Here is a 22,203-nt window from a genome sequence, read left to right as displayed (position 1 = left end):
TCTAGTTGATATGACAGGGTTATGTTTTCCAACACTGAATTATTGATTCATCGCTCAATAGAGCTTGATGTGTTTGTGCTGATATGGAAATGAGTTGACGTATGCTTGTTGACATTAAGAGTAACATAGGGTTACTCTGTCTTGATTATTGGATTTGAAATTGTTGATATATATTTGTGCATATGCGTTGTTGGATTGTACTGTGTGGCCTTCGTGGCATTATTAAGTGGCAGATCAGTGGTTTTCGTTCCACGTGATTGTCCCGTCTTGCGAGACGCTTTTGATTTGACCGACTGTGTGGCCTTCGTGGCGTACTGTGTGGCCTTCGTGGCGTTATTAAGTGTCAGATCAGTGGTTTTCGTTCCACGTGATTGTCCCGTCTTGCGAGACGTTGCTGATCGATCCATATTGGTAGAAGCATATAGTCGCATTATAGGACACTAACTGTAACACCCCGATTTCGGTGGCGTCACTTTAGTAACCAAAAAGAAATTAATGCGGAAAAACGAAAATATTTTTTTTTCTCGATAATATAAACAAGACTGAAATAAATGGAACGCAAATGCGAAAGACAACAGAACTAATATACAATATATATTGCAGCCCCCCCGCTGTAAGTAGCAACTGTTGAATCAACGATCAAGCAAGAAATGAAGAAAATCTCTTCTCCTCCTCCCCTTGTGAAACTCGCGGCCTCCTTGGATGAAAATGGTGAAGTTTTGTGTTTTTTCCTCATTTCTTGGCTATATATATAGAGGTTGGCAAAACGCGGGAAAATGAAAGTTTCGCGAATCGGATTTTTCCGGCTTCATTCTCCGTGAATTCTAAGATAGGTTTTGGCAAAAGAATTCCAAAACTCAAAAGATGTCTCCTTGTATTTTTGGTAACTAATGCAAAGTCGGTGTAAAACTATTTTACCCGATAAGTTGCTTTTTGCATCGGATGTCGGAATAGAAAAATTCCTTCTGAAGAAAGATTGAAATCATCAAGAGAAAAGGGTGTACGCGTGTGGAATCTTCATTTGAAGTTCCGAATAGAAAAATTCATCATCGTCGGTTGATTCTAGGGTTTTGAACTATCAGGGTTCTAGTTTCGGCAAACTTCCGATGATTGGAATCGGACGTTCGTACATCCTAGAGTTTCGCCTTGAAACGATTGTGATATATGGATTAAGAGAAATTCTAACATTTCTCTGAAGATTTTTGGAATTAGTTTCCATCGTGACTTTAAGTGAAAACTAGCTATTTACTAGGGTTTCGGCCCTAGGTTTAAGCGTATAACGATCGTGCTATAACTTTTATCGACTTCGATACGATCCTTAGACTTTTCCTGAACTTTCTCATTCATAAATTTATTCCCTTGAGTAAACTCTTGTTCAGGTTTCCCTTCACGATACATCAACCTTACTCGTGAATAGGATTTTATTCACTTATTCTGAACTTAAAAACTTGGGTCTTACACTAACATTTAATTATGGTATTATCTGCTTTAGTTATATATTGTTGATTATGTTTATATCTGCTTTAATTATATATTGTTGATTATGTTTATATCTGCTTTGATTATATATAGTTGATTATGTTTATATCTGCTTTAATTATATATTGTTGACTATGTTTATATCTACTTTAATTCTATATTGCTAGCTTATTTATCGGAATGTTTTGGAGTTTTTGAAGTGATGATGTGGTGGATATTGTCCCACGTGATCGTCTCGTCTTTCGAGACGTTATCAAGTGGCAGTGGAGTGGATGTTTTCACATGACTGTCCCGTCTTGCGAGACGTTATCAAGTGGTAGTGGAGTGGATATTTTCACATGACTATCCCGTCGTTCGAGGCGTTACTTAGTGACAGTGGAGTGGATATTTTCACAGGACTGTCCCGTCTTGCGAGACGTTATTGTTTGATTGATATTGTTGAGGATTGTCGATATCTGATTTGACGTTATATTGATGAGGTTACTGATATCTGGTTTGATGTTATATTGTTGAGGTCGTTGATATATGGTTTGATGTGATATTGTTGGGGTTGTTGACATCTGATTAGATGATATAGATTGAGGTTGTTGTTATTTGATTTGATGTTATATTGTTGAGATTATTGTCATATGATTTGATTATATACTGTGGAGGTTGTGGATATCTGAGCTGTTATATGTTGTCAATTTGATGTCTAAATAAATGTTACATTGTTAAGTTGTTGATATCTGAATTAACATATATGTTGTTAAGTTATTGATATCTGAGTAGAAATATTGTTGAGGTTGTTGATAGTTGATTTAAATCAATATTGTTGAATATATGTCGTCATCTATCTTGAATTAAGTTGCTAGTTTATGTGCCATGTTACGCACTTAAACTTTGATAGCATGTTTTTCCCTTTTATACGTGGTAATTGCATGGAGTTAACCCTTTCTGTTTGTTATTTGTTGTCTGGGCGCTTAACGCTATTAGGCGATGGAGAATCTTCGATGGAGCTTGACCTTCGTACGAGTCGGAGAGGAGAACTTTAAGAACTGTGGAAGACTCAAAGAATAGAGTCGGGTGTAGAGTTAGAGCCTTTGGTTAGAGAGCTTACCCTTATTGGTTTAAGCTTGCATAAAGATTTTAGGAATTTATATTTGGGGTTTCGGGTACTCGCCTTGTTCAAGGCTTGATGTAAATCCCTTTGTAGTTGGGAGTATGCATGACATGTTTTGGAAATACATTTGAAAAGAAAAAAGTATACTCGTGTTTATACATTCTTTTGGAAAAATATTGCATATTTACTTTAATAGGTTACTAAAGTGACACCCGAAATTTGGGGCGTTACAGAACCCCTTTAAATAATGATAACAATGTCAGATGAAAGCTTAGGGCTTGGATATTAGTTTTGGAAAAATAAGAAGTGTCGTCGAATCCAAGTTTTGGGGTAACAGATAAGTTTCTGAGTATGTTGATACTCTTTTGCTCGATGAGCAGTTTTATTGTTTGGCTATCTAAAGGATAAGCCGGGAAACTAATAAGTTTCTAAGTACATTGGTACTCTTCGCTCGATGAGCAGTTTATTGTTTGGCTATCTAAAAGATAAGCCGGGGAACTATAAGTTACCAAGTACATTAGTACTCTTTCGCTCACTGAGCAGTTTTTGACCATCGAAATTGGATGAGTCAGATGACTCGAGAAGTCATCAAGGGTGATTGCACTCTTTTCATATTTAATTGTATTTTGTCGCAGAATCGACATTTACCTTAGAGTGTGTTTGGATGGAGGATTGTAGAAATCCAAGGGATTTTAAATGCTAGGGAATTCAATTGCATCAATTGAATTCCCTTGATTTTCAAATTCCCTTGTTTGGATAAGGTGATGCAATTCCCTCAATTGTAAAATTATTTGTTTGGATAATGTAATTGAATTTCCTTTATCTTATTTTTTTAATCTAATTAATATTATTTGAATAATTATAATAAAAAAACTTAACTTAAAATCAGCCCATAATTTTATAATCTGCCCAAACCCCCTGAATCGACTAAAAAATCTGAAATTAGTTGGATCACAACAGTGGCATAATGAAAAGTTGGAAACACTGTGTTTTTAACAAGTGCGAACATCAATCCAAACAAACATTCATCGAGATATCACATTTTCTATTATTTAAATTTCAAACTGTGTTTATAACAAGTGCTAACATCAATCCAAATGAAAAATAAATAAAACAAAGTCTCAACAGTGGCATAATGAAAAGTTGGAAACACTACAAATGAGTCCATAAACTATAGCAAATCACGAATCAGTGCATAAAAGCTAAGATGTAATCTTTCTTTCTCTCCATGGGAAGAGCTTTCAAAATCTCCAACTTATTTGGATTTTCTGAAAGCCAATCCACTGCTTTTAGCCATTGAGTGCCATTAAGGTCCGGAATGTTCTTTAGCTCATCCATCACATCATGAACCACTTCTTGGACATTTTTCACCCCTTTTCTAGTTGCTTGCACAAATTCACTCAATGACTCAGCCACTTTATTCATTGAAGTAATTATCCCATTCTTCTCTCCACTTTTTCCCTTTTTGAATTCCATTGGTTGTTTGCTTTTCTTTGTTGTAGAGCTTTGTTCATCAGCATCAATATCCACAATATAAGCTCCATCCTCATTTGCTTCTTTGCTCATGATGTCATCTGCATCCAAGGATGTCTCCGCTCCAATTCCTGTTGCTCTATCTTTAGCACACAATTCTACAATGTCATCCCAATTAGCAATCACCTTAAATCGAAACCTCTTAGCGTCATTATGTGACTACGAAGAAAATAGGCAACATGTTAATACTAACACAAACACTAATTTAATTAAATAGTAATAACATTAAAAATGATTACCTTAACATACCCATTCCATGCATCTTCATTTGTAACAGAAATCATATATTTGGTTCCATCCCAATCAAAACCACTTTGACTAAGGATGTCACTAACAATGCCATACCATGATCTCCACAGCTTGATACGATTTTTAACATTCTCTCCAATAAACTGCAAATTGAAGCGTGAAGACAACATTTGAGCCGCAGTGTTATATGCCACTGCTTTCCATGCACCATCACTCTTGTTTCCCATGCTTCTTTGATCTCTACGTATATCAGCAAGTGCACGGTCCATCTCCAAGTTCCAAGTAAAGTAAGCGCTGCTATCATCTTTCTTATCCTCATTACTAGCTTCCGCCATTTTCCTTTTTCCCCTCATCTCTCCTTCAAACATAAACAAACATTAGACAATTAATAATAATCAGAAGAATTTTGAAATACATCCACAGAACTGAACAAAGATAATAGCAGCAAAATGAGCTTCCATGATTGAATACATCATGTGCAGAAATCATAAGTGATTATGATCCTGATTGTTGTTTGATGACCCGGATTTAGTAGTGTTTTTAGGGTAATTTCCTTGCTAGTTTTGAGTCTTTTTGTTGAGTCTCATGTAGTGTTTCATGCATTCTCATGCATTTTTATCTTTCTTTGTGTTTTTGCTTCACTTAGGTAATTTCATAGTTTATTAGGGACTTTAGTTGCATTTTATTAGAGTTTAGGAGTCTTAGGTAAATTCCACTTGTTTTGAGGGCCTTTGTGCAAAACTGACCTTTAAGTTTCAAGATATTTTCCAAGTTTGTTCATCAAGGTTTCAGGTTGAATCAGCTGAAGAGGGACGGTCTAGAGGCTTGGAGAATTGAATGGAGGCTTAAAGAGGAGTAAAGAGGAGTTAAAATGAAGATAAAAAGGCTTTCCAACGAGTTAAGAGCGCCTAGGCGTGCTCCATTGGCGCCTAGGCGCCAATTGCTCTGAATTGGCGCCTAGGCGCCAATTGCCTTCCAGAGGCACTTTTTTAGCATGGAATTAGCACTCAGGCGCTCTGAATTGGCGCCTGAGCGCCCGGAACAGCCCAAACTCGTGATTTTTGCCTATAAATAGGATTTTAGTCATTTTCTTTGGTAATCTTTGATATCTATTCCATTTTTACATAAGTTTAGAAGGAGAGGAACATCTAGGAGAGTGAGAGAAGGCTTCCAAGCTTGTAATTCAGGTTCTTAGCCAAGCATGAACCTGTAATTCAGGTTCTTGCCATGCTTGGCTAATCTCTCTTCTTTTACTTTGGTTTTTATGTAAGACTTTTCCTTTTAAGTCATAATCTTAAGTTCTTTCCCACATGTTCTTCTTCTTTCCTTGAATCCCATATCCATGCTTTATCTTTCAAGTTAGAACATGTGCTAGCTTTATGCTTTTCTATAATAGAACGGAAGTTTGTTATAGATTAGGGAACCGATTTGGGATTACCCCTTCTATACTTGCTACTAGGAATAGAGGAAGGGTTGTGGTTTGTTGGCCTGAACTTTATAATCTTTATGCTTCAAACAAATGTTTAAGTACGCAAGGAATTGGGCTTATCTTTTGGTTTGAAAGAATTATCTATGCGAGGCATCGATAGGTAGTTGCTTAGGCTATAACGTCAAGGAGAGATTCATGAGAATATGTGCTTAGAATGATGTGCTTGAATTGATTAGTTGAGCAAGAACCCAAAGTAAATCACTCTTTCTTTTCATTTTCTGTTTCATTTCTGAATTTATATTTCCTTTTTCCTTATTACTACTTCGACATATGTTTGCCTCAATAAAACAAACCTTCAAACTCGAGGCTTAAACCGAATCTATTCACTCACAATCCCTGCGGTTCGATATTTAAAACCGGGTGGATTCCGTACACTTGCGGATTTACCAACACTGTTACAGTTTATGGTAGATTAAAATTGGATTGAACTCACATATCAGAATTCATTTTAAAAGCCTGTGATGATCAAAGTGTTTTTACTTCTTACTTTTACCCCTATGATCTTATACTCTGGTGAAAATGTGAGACAAGATTGAACTTCAAGTGATTCAACTACCCTTCTCAGTCCAATTACTAGATCCAGTTATTGTCTATTTGGAAATCAATACTGCATGTCATGTGCCCACACCAGAAATAATCACTTTAGTGTGTCATATTTTTCAGTGTGTTTAGAACCTCACATAATCACTTTAGATGGAAAAAGTGATTATAAAAGGTTAAGCACGAATCTCTAAGTAAATTAAGAAAAAACAAAGAAACTAAAACACACTGAATTAATCTAGTATATATAATTTTCTCAGAATCAGTTTGAAATACTTAAGAAAATACAGTAGTAAAATAGAAACACTTGAACCTAATTGAAGTGTCCACAGCAAACAGATCAAATAACAAAAAGATGATGAATATCCTCAAGTTATAAAATATTACCCGGCAACCAACAAGTCGATATAGCAACTGTTCCAATAGCTCCTCGCTGTCCAATTCCCTAGTCTGGCTGTAACCCTGTTTGAAAATAAATAAACATGAAGAGTTTCTGAAAATAAACAGAATATACATATACAAGACAACATACTAAGCTTTTAATATTAATAGGATAAAAAGTCACAGTTAGTTCTGATCAATCATTCAATTAATATTAATAGGATAAAAAGCTTGGAAACAAGGCTCTTCCAAGTGAGCCAACACACAACAAAACAAAGCAACTACAGAAATAAACAAGAAATAACATAAGAAATGGAAAAACAGATAACAGAAACAACGAACAAGGTAGAAAGCAAAGACAACTGATAACATGTTGTCCCTAAACTAAGTTTCTTCTATGTTGATATTCAACAAACATATCCATTGCTAAAGTGTCCCGAAACGTTGTCCATGCCTCATATACTTGAATAGTTGTGACCTCATTTGCAACATTACTTGTAATTGTTTCCCCATGTTGATTGGTTAACTCTTCATCAACAACCGATAAAAGCTCCAAGTCTTGGACCTCTAAAATTGGGTCATATTGTTGTTCATATCTTATAAAACATTCTTATTTGTGTTTTTATATCAAAAAAAGATGGAGTTCTTAATATACTCCATCGTTTTTTCAATATCCCAAATGATCTTTCAATTACATTCCTTGCACTTGCATGACGGAGATTGAACAACTCCTTGTAGTTTTGAGGGGTGTTTCCAATCCACTCATTGAGATGATATCTAGTCCCTCGATAAGGTGCTAAAAATCCTGGGCCATTTGTATATCCTGCGTCGACCAGAAAGTATTTACCTGCGATGGTTTTTTTCCAAGAAAAAAAAATCATATAATTGTATTTAATATAGTAAAAAAAGTATCAAGGTTGAGAATATTACCATTCGGAATTTGAAGGTGATTTTGACGACGTAAAGCATCTCGCAATACTCGTGAATCTCCTGCCGAGCCTTCCCAACCAGATAACACGTAAATAAACTTTAAATCTGGACCACAAACCCCTAACACATTCGTAGAGATGTCACCCTTTATATTACGGTATCTAGGTTTATCTTCTGCTGCCACTGTTACTGGAATATGTGTCTCATCAAGTGCTCCAATCGAATTCTAAAAAAGTTTAAAAATCATAAATAAGTTGTAATTACTAGAAATCTCATATAATTACTCAAGCTTATGATAAGTTTACCTGAAACCATCTCCATTTGTATGCCTCAGATCCCTCTAGATTATTATGGTCTTGAAACTTCAAATATTCCCCACTCACTTTCATTACAGCTCGTAGGACATTGTTGAATTGCCTACTTATTGTTTCTTTGGATCTATAATAGGTAAAGTGCACTACTCTGTACTTTAGGTTGTGAGCAAGGATGTGCAAAAACATTGCCACTGCTTCAATCGTTGGGACATTTCTTGTCCTTACCAACTGTCCTTTATCTTGTAAAATTCCACAAAGTTTAACAAATGCCCTTTTACTGACTCTTAACTGTTCAATGCAATCACTTTCGGTTCCTCTATACAGACGATTAAGGAAATTGCTTCTTTCCAATTCCCAATTTCGGGACGGTTCCTTAACAAAATGCATCTCATGATACCAAGCTACTACACCTAAAAGCATAGCAATGACACTAGCAACAATGAATGTTATTTGCTCCTGCAATTTTGCCTCTTCTTCTTCATTTCTTTTACGTTTTCGTAAAAGAACTGAAGTGTCAACTACTCTAAGATCCATTTGTTAACTAAAAAAAACATATAATAAAACATCAATATTGCATGACACTATAAAGAAAATAGGAAGTAAGAGAAGCTAACTCAATCAGATTCAAAATCAGCTAGTTTAAACATAAAAATGGATAAGATGTGATTAAAAAGGACAAGGGATGTGTACAAGCTCACTAAGAAAATGAGAAGAGTCAAGTTAAAACATTCTCTAAATAGTAGTGTGGAGCTTTCAGTTAGATTCATTAAAAAAAAGACTAAGTAAGCATTGAGCTTTTTCCTCTTGTCTTAGTTTTCCATTATGGATGAGTGATTTCTAACATGTTTCAATAAATTTCTCTTTTCTCATAGACAATATGGAAGCTACTCATGAAAAAGCTTTCCCCCTCATCCATTGACCAAATGAAATAAACATATATATGTGTTTGGTTTTATGATGAAATGTTCTAAAATCAATTCAGACTATAAGCTGCAAGTCTTATCTCTGTGCAGATTATAAAACTAAACTTGGACATAGTAGCAGAGTTGATGGACCCCTTTTCCAACTAAACTTAATCTATTCCGGAATAACCACAGCAATGAAAATGTAATAAAATCTCCTTTACTCCATAAATTCTTTTTGCTGATAAATTAATTCATCTTTTAATACTACCTAGTTATTATAGCAAGACAATATAGCAGCAGCAATGAACGTCTGAAGTGTAGTGAAAAGTTCTTTCTATCCTAATATGTCCATGGTTGTTTTGAAATAAAACTCACTACAAATATTAAAATCACAGGCTTGACTATAAGATGAAATGAATAACTTTACCTTCTTCTTTATGCACTTCTTGGAAGAAGCAGAGTTGCTTGTGTATCCACTTATAGTAGTAGCCTGAAATATTTTTCCGATCATCAAGGATTAGCAAAAAACAGTGACAATAAACACAAATCAAATCACTGTCATGACAACTTGAATAATGCTTGAGGAATGCAATGCACCTTATTATATATAACACACATCATGCTATTGCTACTTGCTATAAAAATACTCTTTATTCATCAAACTCCTAATCTAGAAATACACCTACAAAAGCATACCATCACCATGGAAGGACCAAAGAAATTCCAAAAGGATGGTTGGAAATCAAGGTGGGTCAAGGCCAAGAGCAATAGAGGATTAAAGTACCTTTGATTTACACATGAATTGAGGCCCAGTCAATTTTCAGATTCAGTTTGAGCAATTCTTATGTAACTCTAATTATTGTTTTGGTAAAAAAATAGAAACCATTGTCTTCCTCACCTATGTTCATCTGCTTCTGAACCAGGCACAAAATGGAGAAAAAAACATCACAAACCCAGTACTAGCATCAACGAACAAAACTCAAGATAAGAACAAAACAGATATTTTCAACTCCAAAAACAAAATCAAATTCGAAAAAACAACAACAACCACAACAACAATACTGCAAAATTTGTGAAAGAATCAAGAGATTTTACCTGAATCAAGAGGGAAGAAAGAGCCACTCCATGAATCGGGAGAGCGAGAACGAGAGAGCAAGATTGCAGAGAGAGTGAGATCGGGATTTGCAGAGAGAGTGAGATCGGGAGAGCGAGAACGAGAGAACGAGATCGCAGAGAGGTTGAGATCGGGAGCGAGAACGAAAGAGCGAGATTGCAGAGAGAGTGAGATTGGGAGCGAGAACGAGAGAGTGAGAGACACGAGCCAGTGTGGGATTTTCCAATTACTTCCAATTTTGAGGGTATTTTGATTACCCGATAATCCCTTCATTAAATTACCTCTTTTAATTACCAGTATTTTCAGAATTCCACAAATAGACATCCAAACCAGGTATTTCAATTTAAAGGATTTAAAATACCCTCTAGAATTACATTCCCCCAAAAATCACCCCATCCAAACACAACCTTAGGGTATTCTTTTTAGAGACAATAAGTTAGCTAGAACACGTGACGACGTGACGAGTGAGGTCGGAGACGTTGTTTGGCTAATCATATTGCATCATTCATACATTTTGAGGTTTATACACGGTGGGATGCCGGACCTCGGTGGATTCCAAAATGGTCATAAGACCCGAATTTCCACATAAGAACACTGCGGTGATTCTTAGCAGCAGACGGAAATGGCAGGCCTGCGGGTATACTGCTGATCAGACTACATTTGTTTGGTATAAGAGACGCCCGAGCGAAAATGGTCCCACTAAGGCCGGTGCTAGGACTGACTCGATGGTGCCCATCCTTCCGGAGTATTTTTGGTCCTAAGCATGTCATTGCATCTCATCATATATGCTGACCTAATTGTCAAATGTGATTGATATTTGTTATCTTACTTGATAATTGTTAAATTGTCAGTAATTGTCATTTATGTTTCATTGGAGGATATACTACTTACGATGCTATTATAAGCATATTGAACCTAAGTATCTATCCCCGTAATCTTTATCTAATGGTTGTATTATTTATGTAATTCCTTGAGTTAACCCTTGCACCAGCTATTTGTGTTTTGGCGATTGTACACCCATTGTCAAATGTCAATGGCGAATTGGTTCACGATGGTCCACCCCTCGGGAGGGACTAGGTTCGAGATGATAGATCAGGATATCACCGGCTCATGGTTGGTTGACCCCGCTAGCCACCGAGCTATCTACTCGGGGAGAATAATGCAGGACTGCGTCGACCATCTGGGACACATGACGGAGGGAGTACTGAGGCGTTACTCTATCAGCTTTAACTTACCACCCGGCGTGCACTGCGGACCTGGTACAAGAGTACCACCACCACCGTCGTCGTCTGACGACGAGGACCCCTCGCAAGAGGAGTCTGTGGGAGGGGCTTCTTCGGGATCGAGCTCCCCCACCGTTGCTGACTGTGATGATACTGGATCGGGTTCCGGACCCGCGATGCCTGCAGAGGAGCTTGTCGCTGCTGCCACCCTTCGCTTGAGGACATCGACTTCTCCCCGTGGTTATCATGTTGTGCCATTGGTGCACCTGACGGAGGAGGACGTGTTCGTTTGCGTAGTGGATGCAGTGACGAGAGTTTCTAGGGTTGAGACCCGGTCGGTAGCGAGGGAGGTGATTGATGCAGACAGGGAGCTAGTCGTTCTGGATTCTGATTCAGACGATGACCATGCCAGCGTGTAGGATGAGGAGTGTTGAGATACGCTTCTCTGGGGTGGATAGAGTAGAAGTAGCATTATAGCTCTGGTCGTCATGTTCTCATTTGGGGTAGGGTAGGTCCCCGACCTTTAGCTTTTTGTGTGGTTCTCTCTATGGGGATCACAGAGAGTTGATTGGACTAGGTGGTCTTGTCTAGGCCGTTTGGGCTGACTTACTTTCGTTTGGAGGACTGTATTTCGAATACTTGACCTTTACTTCGGTTTGTACATATTTGCCCACGGGCACTACTTTCAGATACTTTCTGCTACTTTTCCCGTCACTGGAGGTTACTCGTGACGTGGCTTGCTACTTACAGCGGGGGCTGTAAATATATTTGCACATTAGTTATGTTTACTTTTTGGGGTTGAATCTTTATTTCGACAAGTCTTTTATTTTTAAAACAATCGGAAAAAAATATTCACGTTTTTCCTCTTTATTTGATTTTTGGTTACTAAAGTGACGCCACCGAAATCGGGGTGTTACAGGGGCGAACTAGGGTGGTCTAGGTCACTAGTGCTATTCACTTAAAGATGTTTAGCAGGCAAGTTGGATCTGGACTGAAGCAGATCTGACCTTGCGAAATAGGAACGATGAGAGAGAGAGGCATGGAGCGGCAGTGCGCGGTCGGAAGAGGAAGGTCGAGGGCTGGCGACGCCAGATGATGTGCGACAGAGCCATGTGCACCTGCTGGTGGAGGCGTTTGGGTCCAAGGAAGATGCGGCCTGAGGAGAGTGCGACGGGTGGAACGAACGCGAGTTGGGCCACCACATAGTCGGAGGCAGGCGTGTGGAGGGGCAGCGTCGCTTAGGAGGGCGCGACGGCTGATAGTGGAGCGGCGGCGGTTGCTGAGGAGGCTGGTGCAGCGGCGACAACTCTTGGAAGGGAATGAGAAGAAAAATAAAAGAGAATATTATTAAAAAAATTAGGTCAAAAAAAGGAGAGGATCTGAACTAGCTCGTGATACCATGAAGGAAATGTATTCCGTGAATATTATTGAAACACTGTATTTATACAATTACATGGTTGACTAATAATAAATGTTAAACTCTAATTACAAGCGTAATTAGATAATGAATAAATAAATTATCCTATTCTCTCTGAAATATATATAAAATGTCAAAATAAAATTCATTAGTTAAGCTATATTTGAGATTTTCCATAACATAGTTTACTAAATTTTGCTTTTTATATTTTATTTTTACAATTGATTTACTAAATAAATTTCTATCAATTTAATTAATATTTTCTTGAAATATTTGTAACTTATTCTAATAATGCACCTTTCCTTTCAAAAAAATAAAAATAACGCACCTTTATTTAAAGCCCAACCATGTTTTCCTCTTGTAAAAAAAGTCGAACCACAATAGTGACAATACTTACTAGTTCAACTTAGGGGTGTTCATAACCGAACCAGTCCAAACAAAACCGACAAACCGATCCAAAAAAAACCGAAATTCAATTAAACTGAAAACCGAACGGACTGAAAATTGAAAAAACCGAAATTATTTATTGGATCGGATCGGATTTCGGATTTGATTTCCAAAACCAATCCAATTCAAACCGAACATTCACAAATATGTATACTTTTAGTTATACATATATCATTCCATTTACACTTACATAGTACATATTTATTGTATATATATTGATTATATCACACATGCTTATTTATAAAATTACGTTTTAATAAAAAAAAGGTCAAGTGGTTATTTGAACTATATACATGCATCAAAGTAAACAATTATAATCATAATTTAAAAATATGTTGACTATGTTATAATTTATGAATGTTATATTAATGTTATAAATTATGTATCGTTGTATTTATCATATATTATATATTTTTAAAATTTATACAACACAATTTCAAAGTATAAAAAAGTGAAACAAAAACCGAACAATCCAAACTGATATAGATTGGATCAGATTGGTTCGGATTTGAATTTAGTAAAACATTCATTGGATGACAAAATCATAAAACCGATAAGATCGGATCGGATGATTTTTCTCCTCAAAACCGATCGAATCCAATCCGCGAACACCCCTTCAACCTTAGCTTATTTTGCTGGAGGAGTCTCATATGCACATATAAAAAATTTCGCCGCCTTCTATTTTTTTTTGGTCTTGTTGGAGTTGTATGTTCCTCCATGGCGTCACAAGAACTTTCATATTTAGATATATAAATCAAATCAAATTTCATTATTTTTTAAGTAGATATTCAATCAATCAAAATTATTAATATTAAATAATTTTAAATGGACATTCAATCAATTGATGTTTAAAATTTCCCATGAAATAATATTGAATAGATTGAGATATTTATGAATTAATTTTAAATTAATTTTATATTGATAAGATAATTTTAAAAATCAATATATATTAGAAAAGAAGAACTTTCATGGTGACGTGTCATCACCAGATTAATTCTTAGTGACATGTCAGCACGAGATTAAATCTCATAAAAATTATTCCACGTGTCAATTTGTTAGAGGGTAAAATTTTCAATTGATATATGTTTTAATTTTATATATTCTAAACTAATTAATTGATATTATTTTAGAAGATATAATTTTGAATTGATTTATGTTTTAATTTTATATATTCTAAAATAATTGATTGATATTATTTTAAAAGATAAGATTTGGTCTTTTAATTTATTTTAAATTTATTTTTAGAATATATTAGTTAATTTTTATTGAATTTTCGATTTTTTTTATTAATTCGGGATTATATGAGTTTTTATTATGATTTGCTAGATTTTGTTAATTTTTATCTATTTTATTTAGTACCTTTTTTAATAATAGATTTGATTGAGATTTAGGTTGTTTATTTCTTAATTTTATTTTAATTTATCTTATTATTTATTTAATTTTAATTCCAGGAAATATTTTATTTTATTTTAGATTTATTTTTAGAGTATATTAATTAATTTTTCTTGAATTTTCGGATTTTTAATTAATTCAGGATTTTATGAGTTTTTATTGTGATTTGCTAGATTTGGTAGTTTTTATCTATCTTTATTTAGTACCTTTTTTAAATTTTAGATTTGATTAGGATTTAGGTTGTTTATTTCTTAATTTTATCTTATTATTTATTTAATTTTACTTGCGGGAAATATTTTATTTTATTTTACATTTATTGATAGAGTATAATAATTAAATTTTATTGAATTTTCGGATTTTTAATTAATGCAGGATTTTATGAGTTTTTATTGTGATTTGCTAGATTTTGATAGTTTTTATCTATCTTTATTTATTATTTATTTAATTTAATTTCATGAAATTTTTTTATTTTATTTTTGAGTTATTTTTAGAGTATAAATGAATTTTTATGGTATTTTTATTGAACTTTCATATTTTTATTTAATTCAGGATTTTATGAGTTTTTATTGTGATTTGCTAGATTTTGGTAGTTTTTATCTATCTTTATTTAGTACATTTTTTTAAAGTTTAGATTTGATTATGATTTATGTTGTTTATTTCTTGATTTTATCTTAATTTATCTTATTATTTATTTAATGCTAATTCTAAGAAAAGGTAGTTGATTTGGTGTTGAGGGTACATAAAGCTACCATGGACACGCAGAGATTTGATAGCTGCTATTTCTACCTCTGCCACATGTCGCGATCAGGCCAGAGGTATGCCGTAAAATGATGTTACGTGAAGTCGAGTTTATCATGTTGTGATTGATGGTTTGTGTCATTTCAGTTTATCCTTTGTTCGTAATTTAATCCTGGATTCTTAAATTTCACATATTTTGTGTGTTTTGATCCAAAAGTTTACAAATTTTTGCATAGACCCTTTAACGAATTATTATTGAAGACGTAATGTTTTGATTTTGATGTAATGTTTTTTCTATTGTTCTCCTTCCGCTTTTGTATTTTTTTAAACCAGATTTTAGTATAGTTTGTAGAGATTCATGCGTGTGAAACCATTCTAAACCAGATTTTGGTATAATTTATAGAAATTCACGAAACTTAGGATAGCCTGAAATTATATTCATTTCTTAAATTTTGCTCCTTTTTATTCATCATGTTTGAGCACTGTGTATAAGCATACTATTTGCACTGTATATGAATGATGCACAACTTACAATTTTTTTTTTTTATGATGCACACGTCAGTCAAATTGATGAAAGCATATGAAGAACTCATATTCAATCTTCATGAGTATGTTTAGCCCATTCTTAAGGTTGGTTCATGTTTTCTCAAACTCTATATATTTCCCTAAATTCAATTTAAATTGATTGTTACTATAAGTTCATTGGTGAAGTAACCACAATTATTTTGGGTGGGAGAATTTTTTTTTCTCACATATATAGATAATTTGTTGGGGTGTGCACAATTGGGGCATTACACCATTTTTTGTTTCTCTTGACTGAAATGCGCCTTTGATTTTTTGTTTCACAAGGGTTCCACCCCAAGATTCACAAATACACTAGATACAATTCTTTCACCACAGTCCTTTCAAATTGGTGAAGGAGGGTTTTTTGTTCTTCAAGACTTCATTTTGGGTTTCTGTTTCAATCTTCTTCGTGAATTGATTTTGTTCTTCAACTAATTGTAAGACGTCATATGCTTCAAGGATTCCTGTTTTTCTCTTCTTAATCAAAAGCAAAAGGATTGAGAAAAAGAAAATCTTCTGGGGTGCAGAATATTCACTTATTGGAAGAAAAAAAAAATTACACGTCTCATTCTCAGGTTAATTCTCATGAAAAAAGTACATTTTAAAATTTAAGATTTGATTAGGATTTAGGTTGTTTATTTCTTGATTTTATCTTAATTTATTTTTAGAGTAAAAATAAATACATTTTTAAATTTTAGATTTGATTAGGATTTAGGTGGTTTATTTCTTGATTTTATCTTTATTTATTTTTTTATTTATTTTTAAAGTATTAATTAATATATCCCTATCTTTTTTTAAAAAGAGTGAGTTTGAAAGCTATAGCTTAAGTTAATTTGTTAATATATTTCCAAATAATAATAATAATAATAATAATAACATATATGTGCGGGTGTGGGCCGGTTGGGTACTATAGTGCCCATACCCGCACCCATACCAACTATTTTTTGCGGGTAATTACCTATACCCAACCTCATACTCATTTAGCTGTTTTTTCCCCTATCCATAGTGGGTATTTTTTTGCGGGTACCCTATGATTTCGAGACCCATTGTCATCCCTAAATTTAGATTTTGGCAAAGATGGATAGCTTCCTGTAAAGACATTGAATTGTCTAAAGGCGGAGAGCTTCGAGTTGCTACTCACGTAAGTATGGGGACGGGTATATGTAATTTTTAAAAACGCGGGTATGGGGATGGTACTATAGTACCTACGCATTGTCATCCCTACTTAGTTGAAATAAACACAATAATGTTATACTTTATGATTTATCTTACACAATCCCGATTTGTGCTACTATCACATTCATTTTTTTTTTGAAAGATAAATAAGATTATATAGATAATAGTAGTGTTGAGAAACATCCCCTCTCACATTCATTTTTTTTAAGATTAATATGTTGGTAATTTCTTATATCTATGATTTGTGTTATCGTCTTCATATTTACGAAGAATGTGAAACGAGTTCCCGTTGGTATCAATCGGGCTTAGAAGAGAAGGTCTTATGTCCACTTTACTCATCAATTCTGACTCTTATATTTCATTCGTTGTTCAATATATTTTTAATAATCAAAGTATTAATTGATGTATCAAATACAATAGACATATTTCCCGTGCAACGCGCGGGTAAAAAACACTAGTATTTATTAAAAAAATTAAAATTAGATATTCCAATTTAAAATGAATTACCCATTCCGGGCTCTCTTTGTCCAGGAATGGATTTGGCTATTTGTATTGGAGCTTGTTTTTTAGAGGGCTTTTTTCATGCTCTGTTAATAAAATTCAATCTTTTGTTGTAAAAAAATGTAAAATCCAAATTCAAACCACAGCATTAGAAATCAATAGGTCCATGAGGCTTTTCTAAAAAATATAAAGCTACAAATAAAATAAATGCATTCTTTACTGCCTTCCTGTCACCATCCAAGCCTTTGGATAGATTTAGCTACATTAAACTAGTACTATTTGAAACATACAACCGTATAAAGGTTCTCATCAAACAAACTATGTGGGTGTTTGTGTTTCTGTTTGCACCAATACAAACATGCCTTCTATCCCCAACACATTATATGGAAAAGCAGAATTTTATATACTGTTTAGTTCAATATGGATCAACTTTGAATTCAATTAAATGGATATTGAATTTAACCAAAATGCAGACACATACTAAAGCAAAAGTTCTGCTAATGAGAAATGAGATAAAGGCCAGAGGCCGGGTCAGAAAAGAATTTTGATGATCCATGTGCTTCAGCATGCACTAGATTTGGCTTTCACATAGGTTGTGGTGACACCAAATATTTGTCATTCTATTCACATTTCACACAACTTTTTTGAGGTTCAATATCCTTTGTGCCTGCCACATTCAAAGGGAAATATGGGCACTAAGTTAAGAGAGCTGGATTTGCCACCCCAACCATTAGATTTCACACCCCTAATTTTCGGATTTTCAATGTCCGAATTATTTCGGAATCTTAGATTCCGAAATTAATTCGTGATTTGTAGTGTAAAATACATGTAACACCCCACTTTTGAGTGAAAAAGTGCTTCGGAAACCTTATTTCCGAAATATTTTGGAAACTGAGTTTCCGTAAGTGGGGTGACATTTCTAATGAGTGGGGTGCCAAATCTAATGATCTTAAGTTAATGGACCCATTGTGGTGTGAAGGGAGCAGGACTCATTATACAATTATGAAGTACTCTTTGCAGCAAAGTTGTTTTCTAAATACAACCTCCAATTGCTATGAAATAACTTTTTTATCCTCATCACCTTTTTTTTGTCTAAAATGTCTTATCCTCATCACTACTCCTTAATTTCTATAAATTAGTTTTCAAAATACATTTGATATTTCGAAAATTTATGTTCTAATTTCGGACATAACTTTTTGGAATTAGATAAAACATATATTCTGAAAATTAAATTTCTGAAAAATATGTTTTCTCAATATTCAGAATCAATTTCATAATAAGGAAATATATTTTATGGAATTATAGGAAATAGATCTTTCCAAAATTAATTTCTGGAAAATCATAAATACATTCCATAAATTAGTTTTCGGAATGTATTTATGACTACCTAAAAATTAATTTTTAGATATGTTTCATATTCGGGGTTGTCTAGATGACCCATGATAAAGTTTAGGTTAAATAACCCACCATCCAATCATATTGGAGATAAGTGACTTGGAATTTCTATATTTTATTTATTAATTTATTTCCAACTCATTTATCTCCAATGTGATTGGATGGTGGGTTATTTAACCCAAACTTTATCATGGGTCATTTAGACAACCCTTCATATTCCGGAAGTTAATTTCTAGAATTGCATTTGATGAAAACCTTCTGGAAATTAATTTCTGGTCGCAACATTGTCACCTCCTATCCTCTATATTCCACTAAGGGTAGTTTGGTATTTTTCAAAAATTGGGTGGTGTATGTGGAAAAGTTTTTTCTCCAAGAAATGGTTCCCTTCACTTATCTGACAGATTTTGGGAATCCTAGAAGGAAAGGAAAAATAGGTAGTATAAGTATTGCAACTAATTGAAAAAAATTGTCAAGAATACCATGGATGTAAGACAAGCAAATTATATATGTAAGTAAGACTAAGCATACATGCAGAAAGATGCAAAATTTGCACTACCATGACAAATTTTTGTTAGAAGGCAACATTTTGAGTTTTAACCATTAGAGATACCAATTTTCACTCCAATATAAGAACTGGGAAAAAAATATGGAATTGAAGAGTAACCACAGTGCACCCTGTACACCTTTCATGAACTATCCAAACTTGTGCTGTACAAGCTCAACAAGCTACTTTGAGATTGGCAAAATCTTATTCTCCAAAAATGCAAAAACAAAAAGAATCAAAAAAGGAAAAAAATTTCAAGATGTTGTAAAATTCATATCAAAGGAGATATGTGAGGGGTGCTTTTCCTTGGCCTCTTTCTGAAGTTCACTATTTCAACACATTCATATGGCTCAGCTATAGAGATAGATGACTCATTCTCTGAATTTTGGTTATCATTTTGGTTCAAAGGCTCCTCTGAAATCTTCTGTGAACACTGCTTTTTATTCATAGAATGTTCTGCAATTCCTTGCTTTTGGGGTTCCACTGGAAGCACTGAGATCTAACAAAGTAACAATGCACATGTTTTAAATCACAAATAGTTGAGCTAAGCAAACATTAAATAACACATTAAATTAAAGCATGGCGTTGTTACCTTGCATTTAATGGAGCAGAAATGATTGCGCGCATCTTGTAAATGTTTTCCACATTCTTTACAAATACCACCAGACTTAGGAGGTGTGGATGTTTGTGCTTCTTTGGCTTGATTAGCAGATTTTGATATTTTTCCTAGTTTGATGTCTTTGATTGAAGGCCTTGGTTTGAGGTGCACAATCTTGTCATTGTTGGATATATAAGTCTGCAAAATCATGTCACCATTGTAAGAAGAAAATTCAGTTCAGTTTTTGAAAAAGAAAATTAAAATCAGAGCCTTGGTGAAAGATCAAGCAATATCATGGTTTAATCTTGATTAGTTTAGGTGAGTCAGATATACCAGTTAAGCAATGACTTTCAAGTATACTAAAACATTCCTCAGAAATTACATTAAGAATTGAAAATTAAGCATAACTCATTTCACAGAAGACAGCATCAGCAAATTAATAGTAATACAGTTCACTCAACTCAATGGTTAGAACTCACAAGAGACACAGGATTTATGGAATCTTGACTAAGAACCTGTTTGGATACAGACCAAAGAGCACTTATTGAAACTTATCTGACGCTTTTTTTAGTAGATAAGCTCGGATAACTGCTCTTTAACCTGTATCTAAACGCGCTCCAAACCTTTTTAGAAAAATTTAGATATTGTAATCTATCATGTTATGAACAATGCAAAACTGTTAATAGAGCTACACAATATTCCAATTCAGCAATTAAAACTACATAGAAGTTTCATTCATTCATGAAGGATTATCACTGATCAGAGCAAAATAATCAACAATCAACCATATGAATCATTTGCAGCAATGAACTAGATTACAATTAAGAAACTGCCTTAGTTTTAAACACTAATAACAGCATATTTGTATCCGTTTCTCTTTCCTGATAATCAATTCAAACACTCAGAAGCTACTCACAGTTGATTGACTGACATATTGATTGACATTAAAATAAATTGTAGAAGGGCTTCCAAGCACGCACTAAATCAAATTAATAGAAATAATAAATGATAGAGAACCTGAATGTTGGAGCAGTCAAAATACTTGAGCAGATCAGAATGGCGAACAACATCTTGATAGCAATATCGGTATATCTGGAACCTTCGATGGAGGGAATGGGCTTCCTTACAGTGCCTGCATAAGCTAATTTCACAGTCCACACAGAACACATTCTTTTCATTAAACTTAACATCTTCATGATCTTCACAATTGCCAAAGCTGTTATTAATAAGAACACCAAGCCAATCTTGTTTCCTTTCATTTGATAATCCATTCGGCGGCCCCATCTGCAAAATCCAATTTAATGGCATCAAAAGAAATTGAGAACCCAAACACAGTTCAATGATCATAAAATCAAGTCTTCACACTTTACTTATCAAATTACTAGCATATCAATCTTCAAACAAATACTTACAATTAACCCTACAACCTAATTTGCAACTCAAATTGCAATGTTCAAGATATAGTGAAAGATTAACCAAACCAGCAAATTGAATATGAAACCTTTTACATTCTCCTGTAACTAAAATTTGAATTGAAGTATGGTAATAGAGAGGTTACTGCAGGAATCAAAATGGCCTATTTTCAATTGTTAAGTAACTATTCAAGAATAACATTCACCAATATAGTGCAGGGAAAATTTGTGAATGCAGCAAAGAGTATGAATGAATCAATAATCTTGAAATTGCAATCAAACACTCACAAGAAATCAAATAGAAAAAGCAAAACTAGGAGATGATGATGATGATGCTAACCATGTCACTTTTTCTCTCTGTCTTGAGCAAGAAATTGAAAGGGAGAGAAAATAAACTTTGGATTTGAAGAAGATGCTATGCAAATAATGCAATATTCGGAACAGAAAAGAGAAAGTCAGGGGATAAAAGTATAAATGGAAACAAATATTTTGAAATTCAAAGATTTGTGACTGATTATGGGACAACACAGTACAATGTTTCAGTTGGGTGTCACGTGGGACCAAAATGGGAAATTAACATGCGCTGCCCCCACCAATTTCTCCTAGAGATCTTTTCTTGAATGAATAAAATATACTTGATGCCCAAGAAAAATAGAGTACTCTATTACTATGATTAAATAATCCCTATTAAAAGGAAATTGTGATTACCTGACATAATTACTTGATAGCTCTAGCCTCTAGGTATAAGAGATTTTTTGGT

At 34.2% G+C, this 22,203-nt stretch overlaps 3 protein-coding genes across 3 annotated transcripts; all 3 read right to left on the bottom strand.

Moving 5' to 3' along the window:
- Nucleotides 1-3,605: 3,605 nt before the first annotated feature.
- On the bottom strand, nucleotides 3,606-10,261 carry LOC130737365 (uncharacterized). The gene is made up of 5 exons (XM_057589112.1): nucleotides 10,018-10,261; nucleotides 9,350-9,412; nucleotides 6,780-6,854; nucleotides 4,354-4,721; nucleotides 3,606-4,273 (listed from the first exon to the last, which is right to left on the bottom strand). The coding sequence occupies exons 4-5, from the start codon at nucleotides 4,714-4,716 to the stop codon at nucleotides 3,770-3,772; spliced, it is 867 nt and encodes a 288-aa protein (XP_057445095.1). The 5' UTR covers nucleotides 4,717-4,721; nucleotides 6,780-6,854; nucleotides 9,350-9,412; nucleotides 10,018-10,261; the 3' UTR covers nucleotides 3,606-3,769.
- LOC130737364 (protein ALP1-like) lies at nucleotides 7,042-9,151 on the bottom strand. Its single transcript, XM_057589111.1, has 3 exons — nucleotides 8,009-9,151; nucleotides 7,704-7,929; nucleotides 7,042-7,620 (listed from the first exon to the last, which is right to left on the bottom strand). Exons 1-3 carry the CDS (start codon nucleotides 8,549-8,551, stop codon nucleotides 7,364-7,366), a joined length of 1,026 nt encoding a protein of 341 aa, XP_057445094.1. The 5' UTR covers nucleotides 8,552-9,151; the 3' UTR covers nucleotides 7,042-7,363.
- Nucleotides 10,262-19,523: 9,262 nt separating the features above from the next.
- LOC130735161 (protein RGF1 INDUCIBLE TRANSCRIPTION FACTOR 1-like) lies at nucleotides 19,524-21,986 on the bottom strand. The gene is made up of 4 exons (XM_057587256.1): nucleotides 21,784-21,986; nucleotides 21,049-21,315; nucleotides 20,026-20,229; nucleotides 19,524-19,932 (listed from the first exon to the last, which is right to left on the bottom strand). Exons 1-4 carry the CDS (start codon nucleotides 21,784-21,786, stop codon nucleotides 19,705-19,707), a joined length of 702 nt encoding a protein of 233 aa, XP_057443239.1. The 5' UTR covers nucleotides 21,787-21,986; the 3' UTR covers nucleotides 19,524-19,704.
- Between the last annotated feature and the right edge of the window lie 217 nt (nucleotides 21,987-22,203).

This window comes from Lotus japonicus, chromosome 2, assembly GCF_012489685.1.
Source record: "Lotus japonicus ecotype B-129 chromosome 2, LjGifu_v1.2".
Lineage (NCBI taxonomy): Eukaryota > Viridiplantae > Streptophyta > Magnoliopsida > Fabales > Fabaceae > Lotus > Lotus japonicus.
The sequence above is the reverse complement of the archived record's forward strand: the minus strand, read 5'-3'. Positions and strand labels throughout refer to the sequence as shown.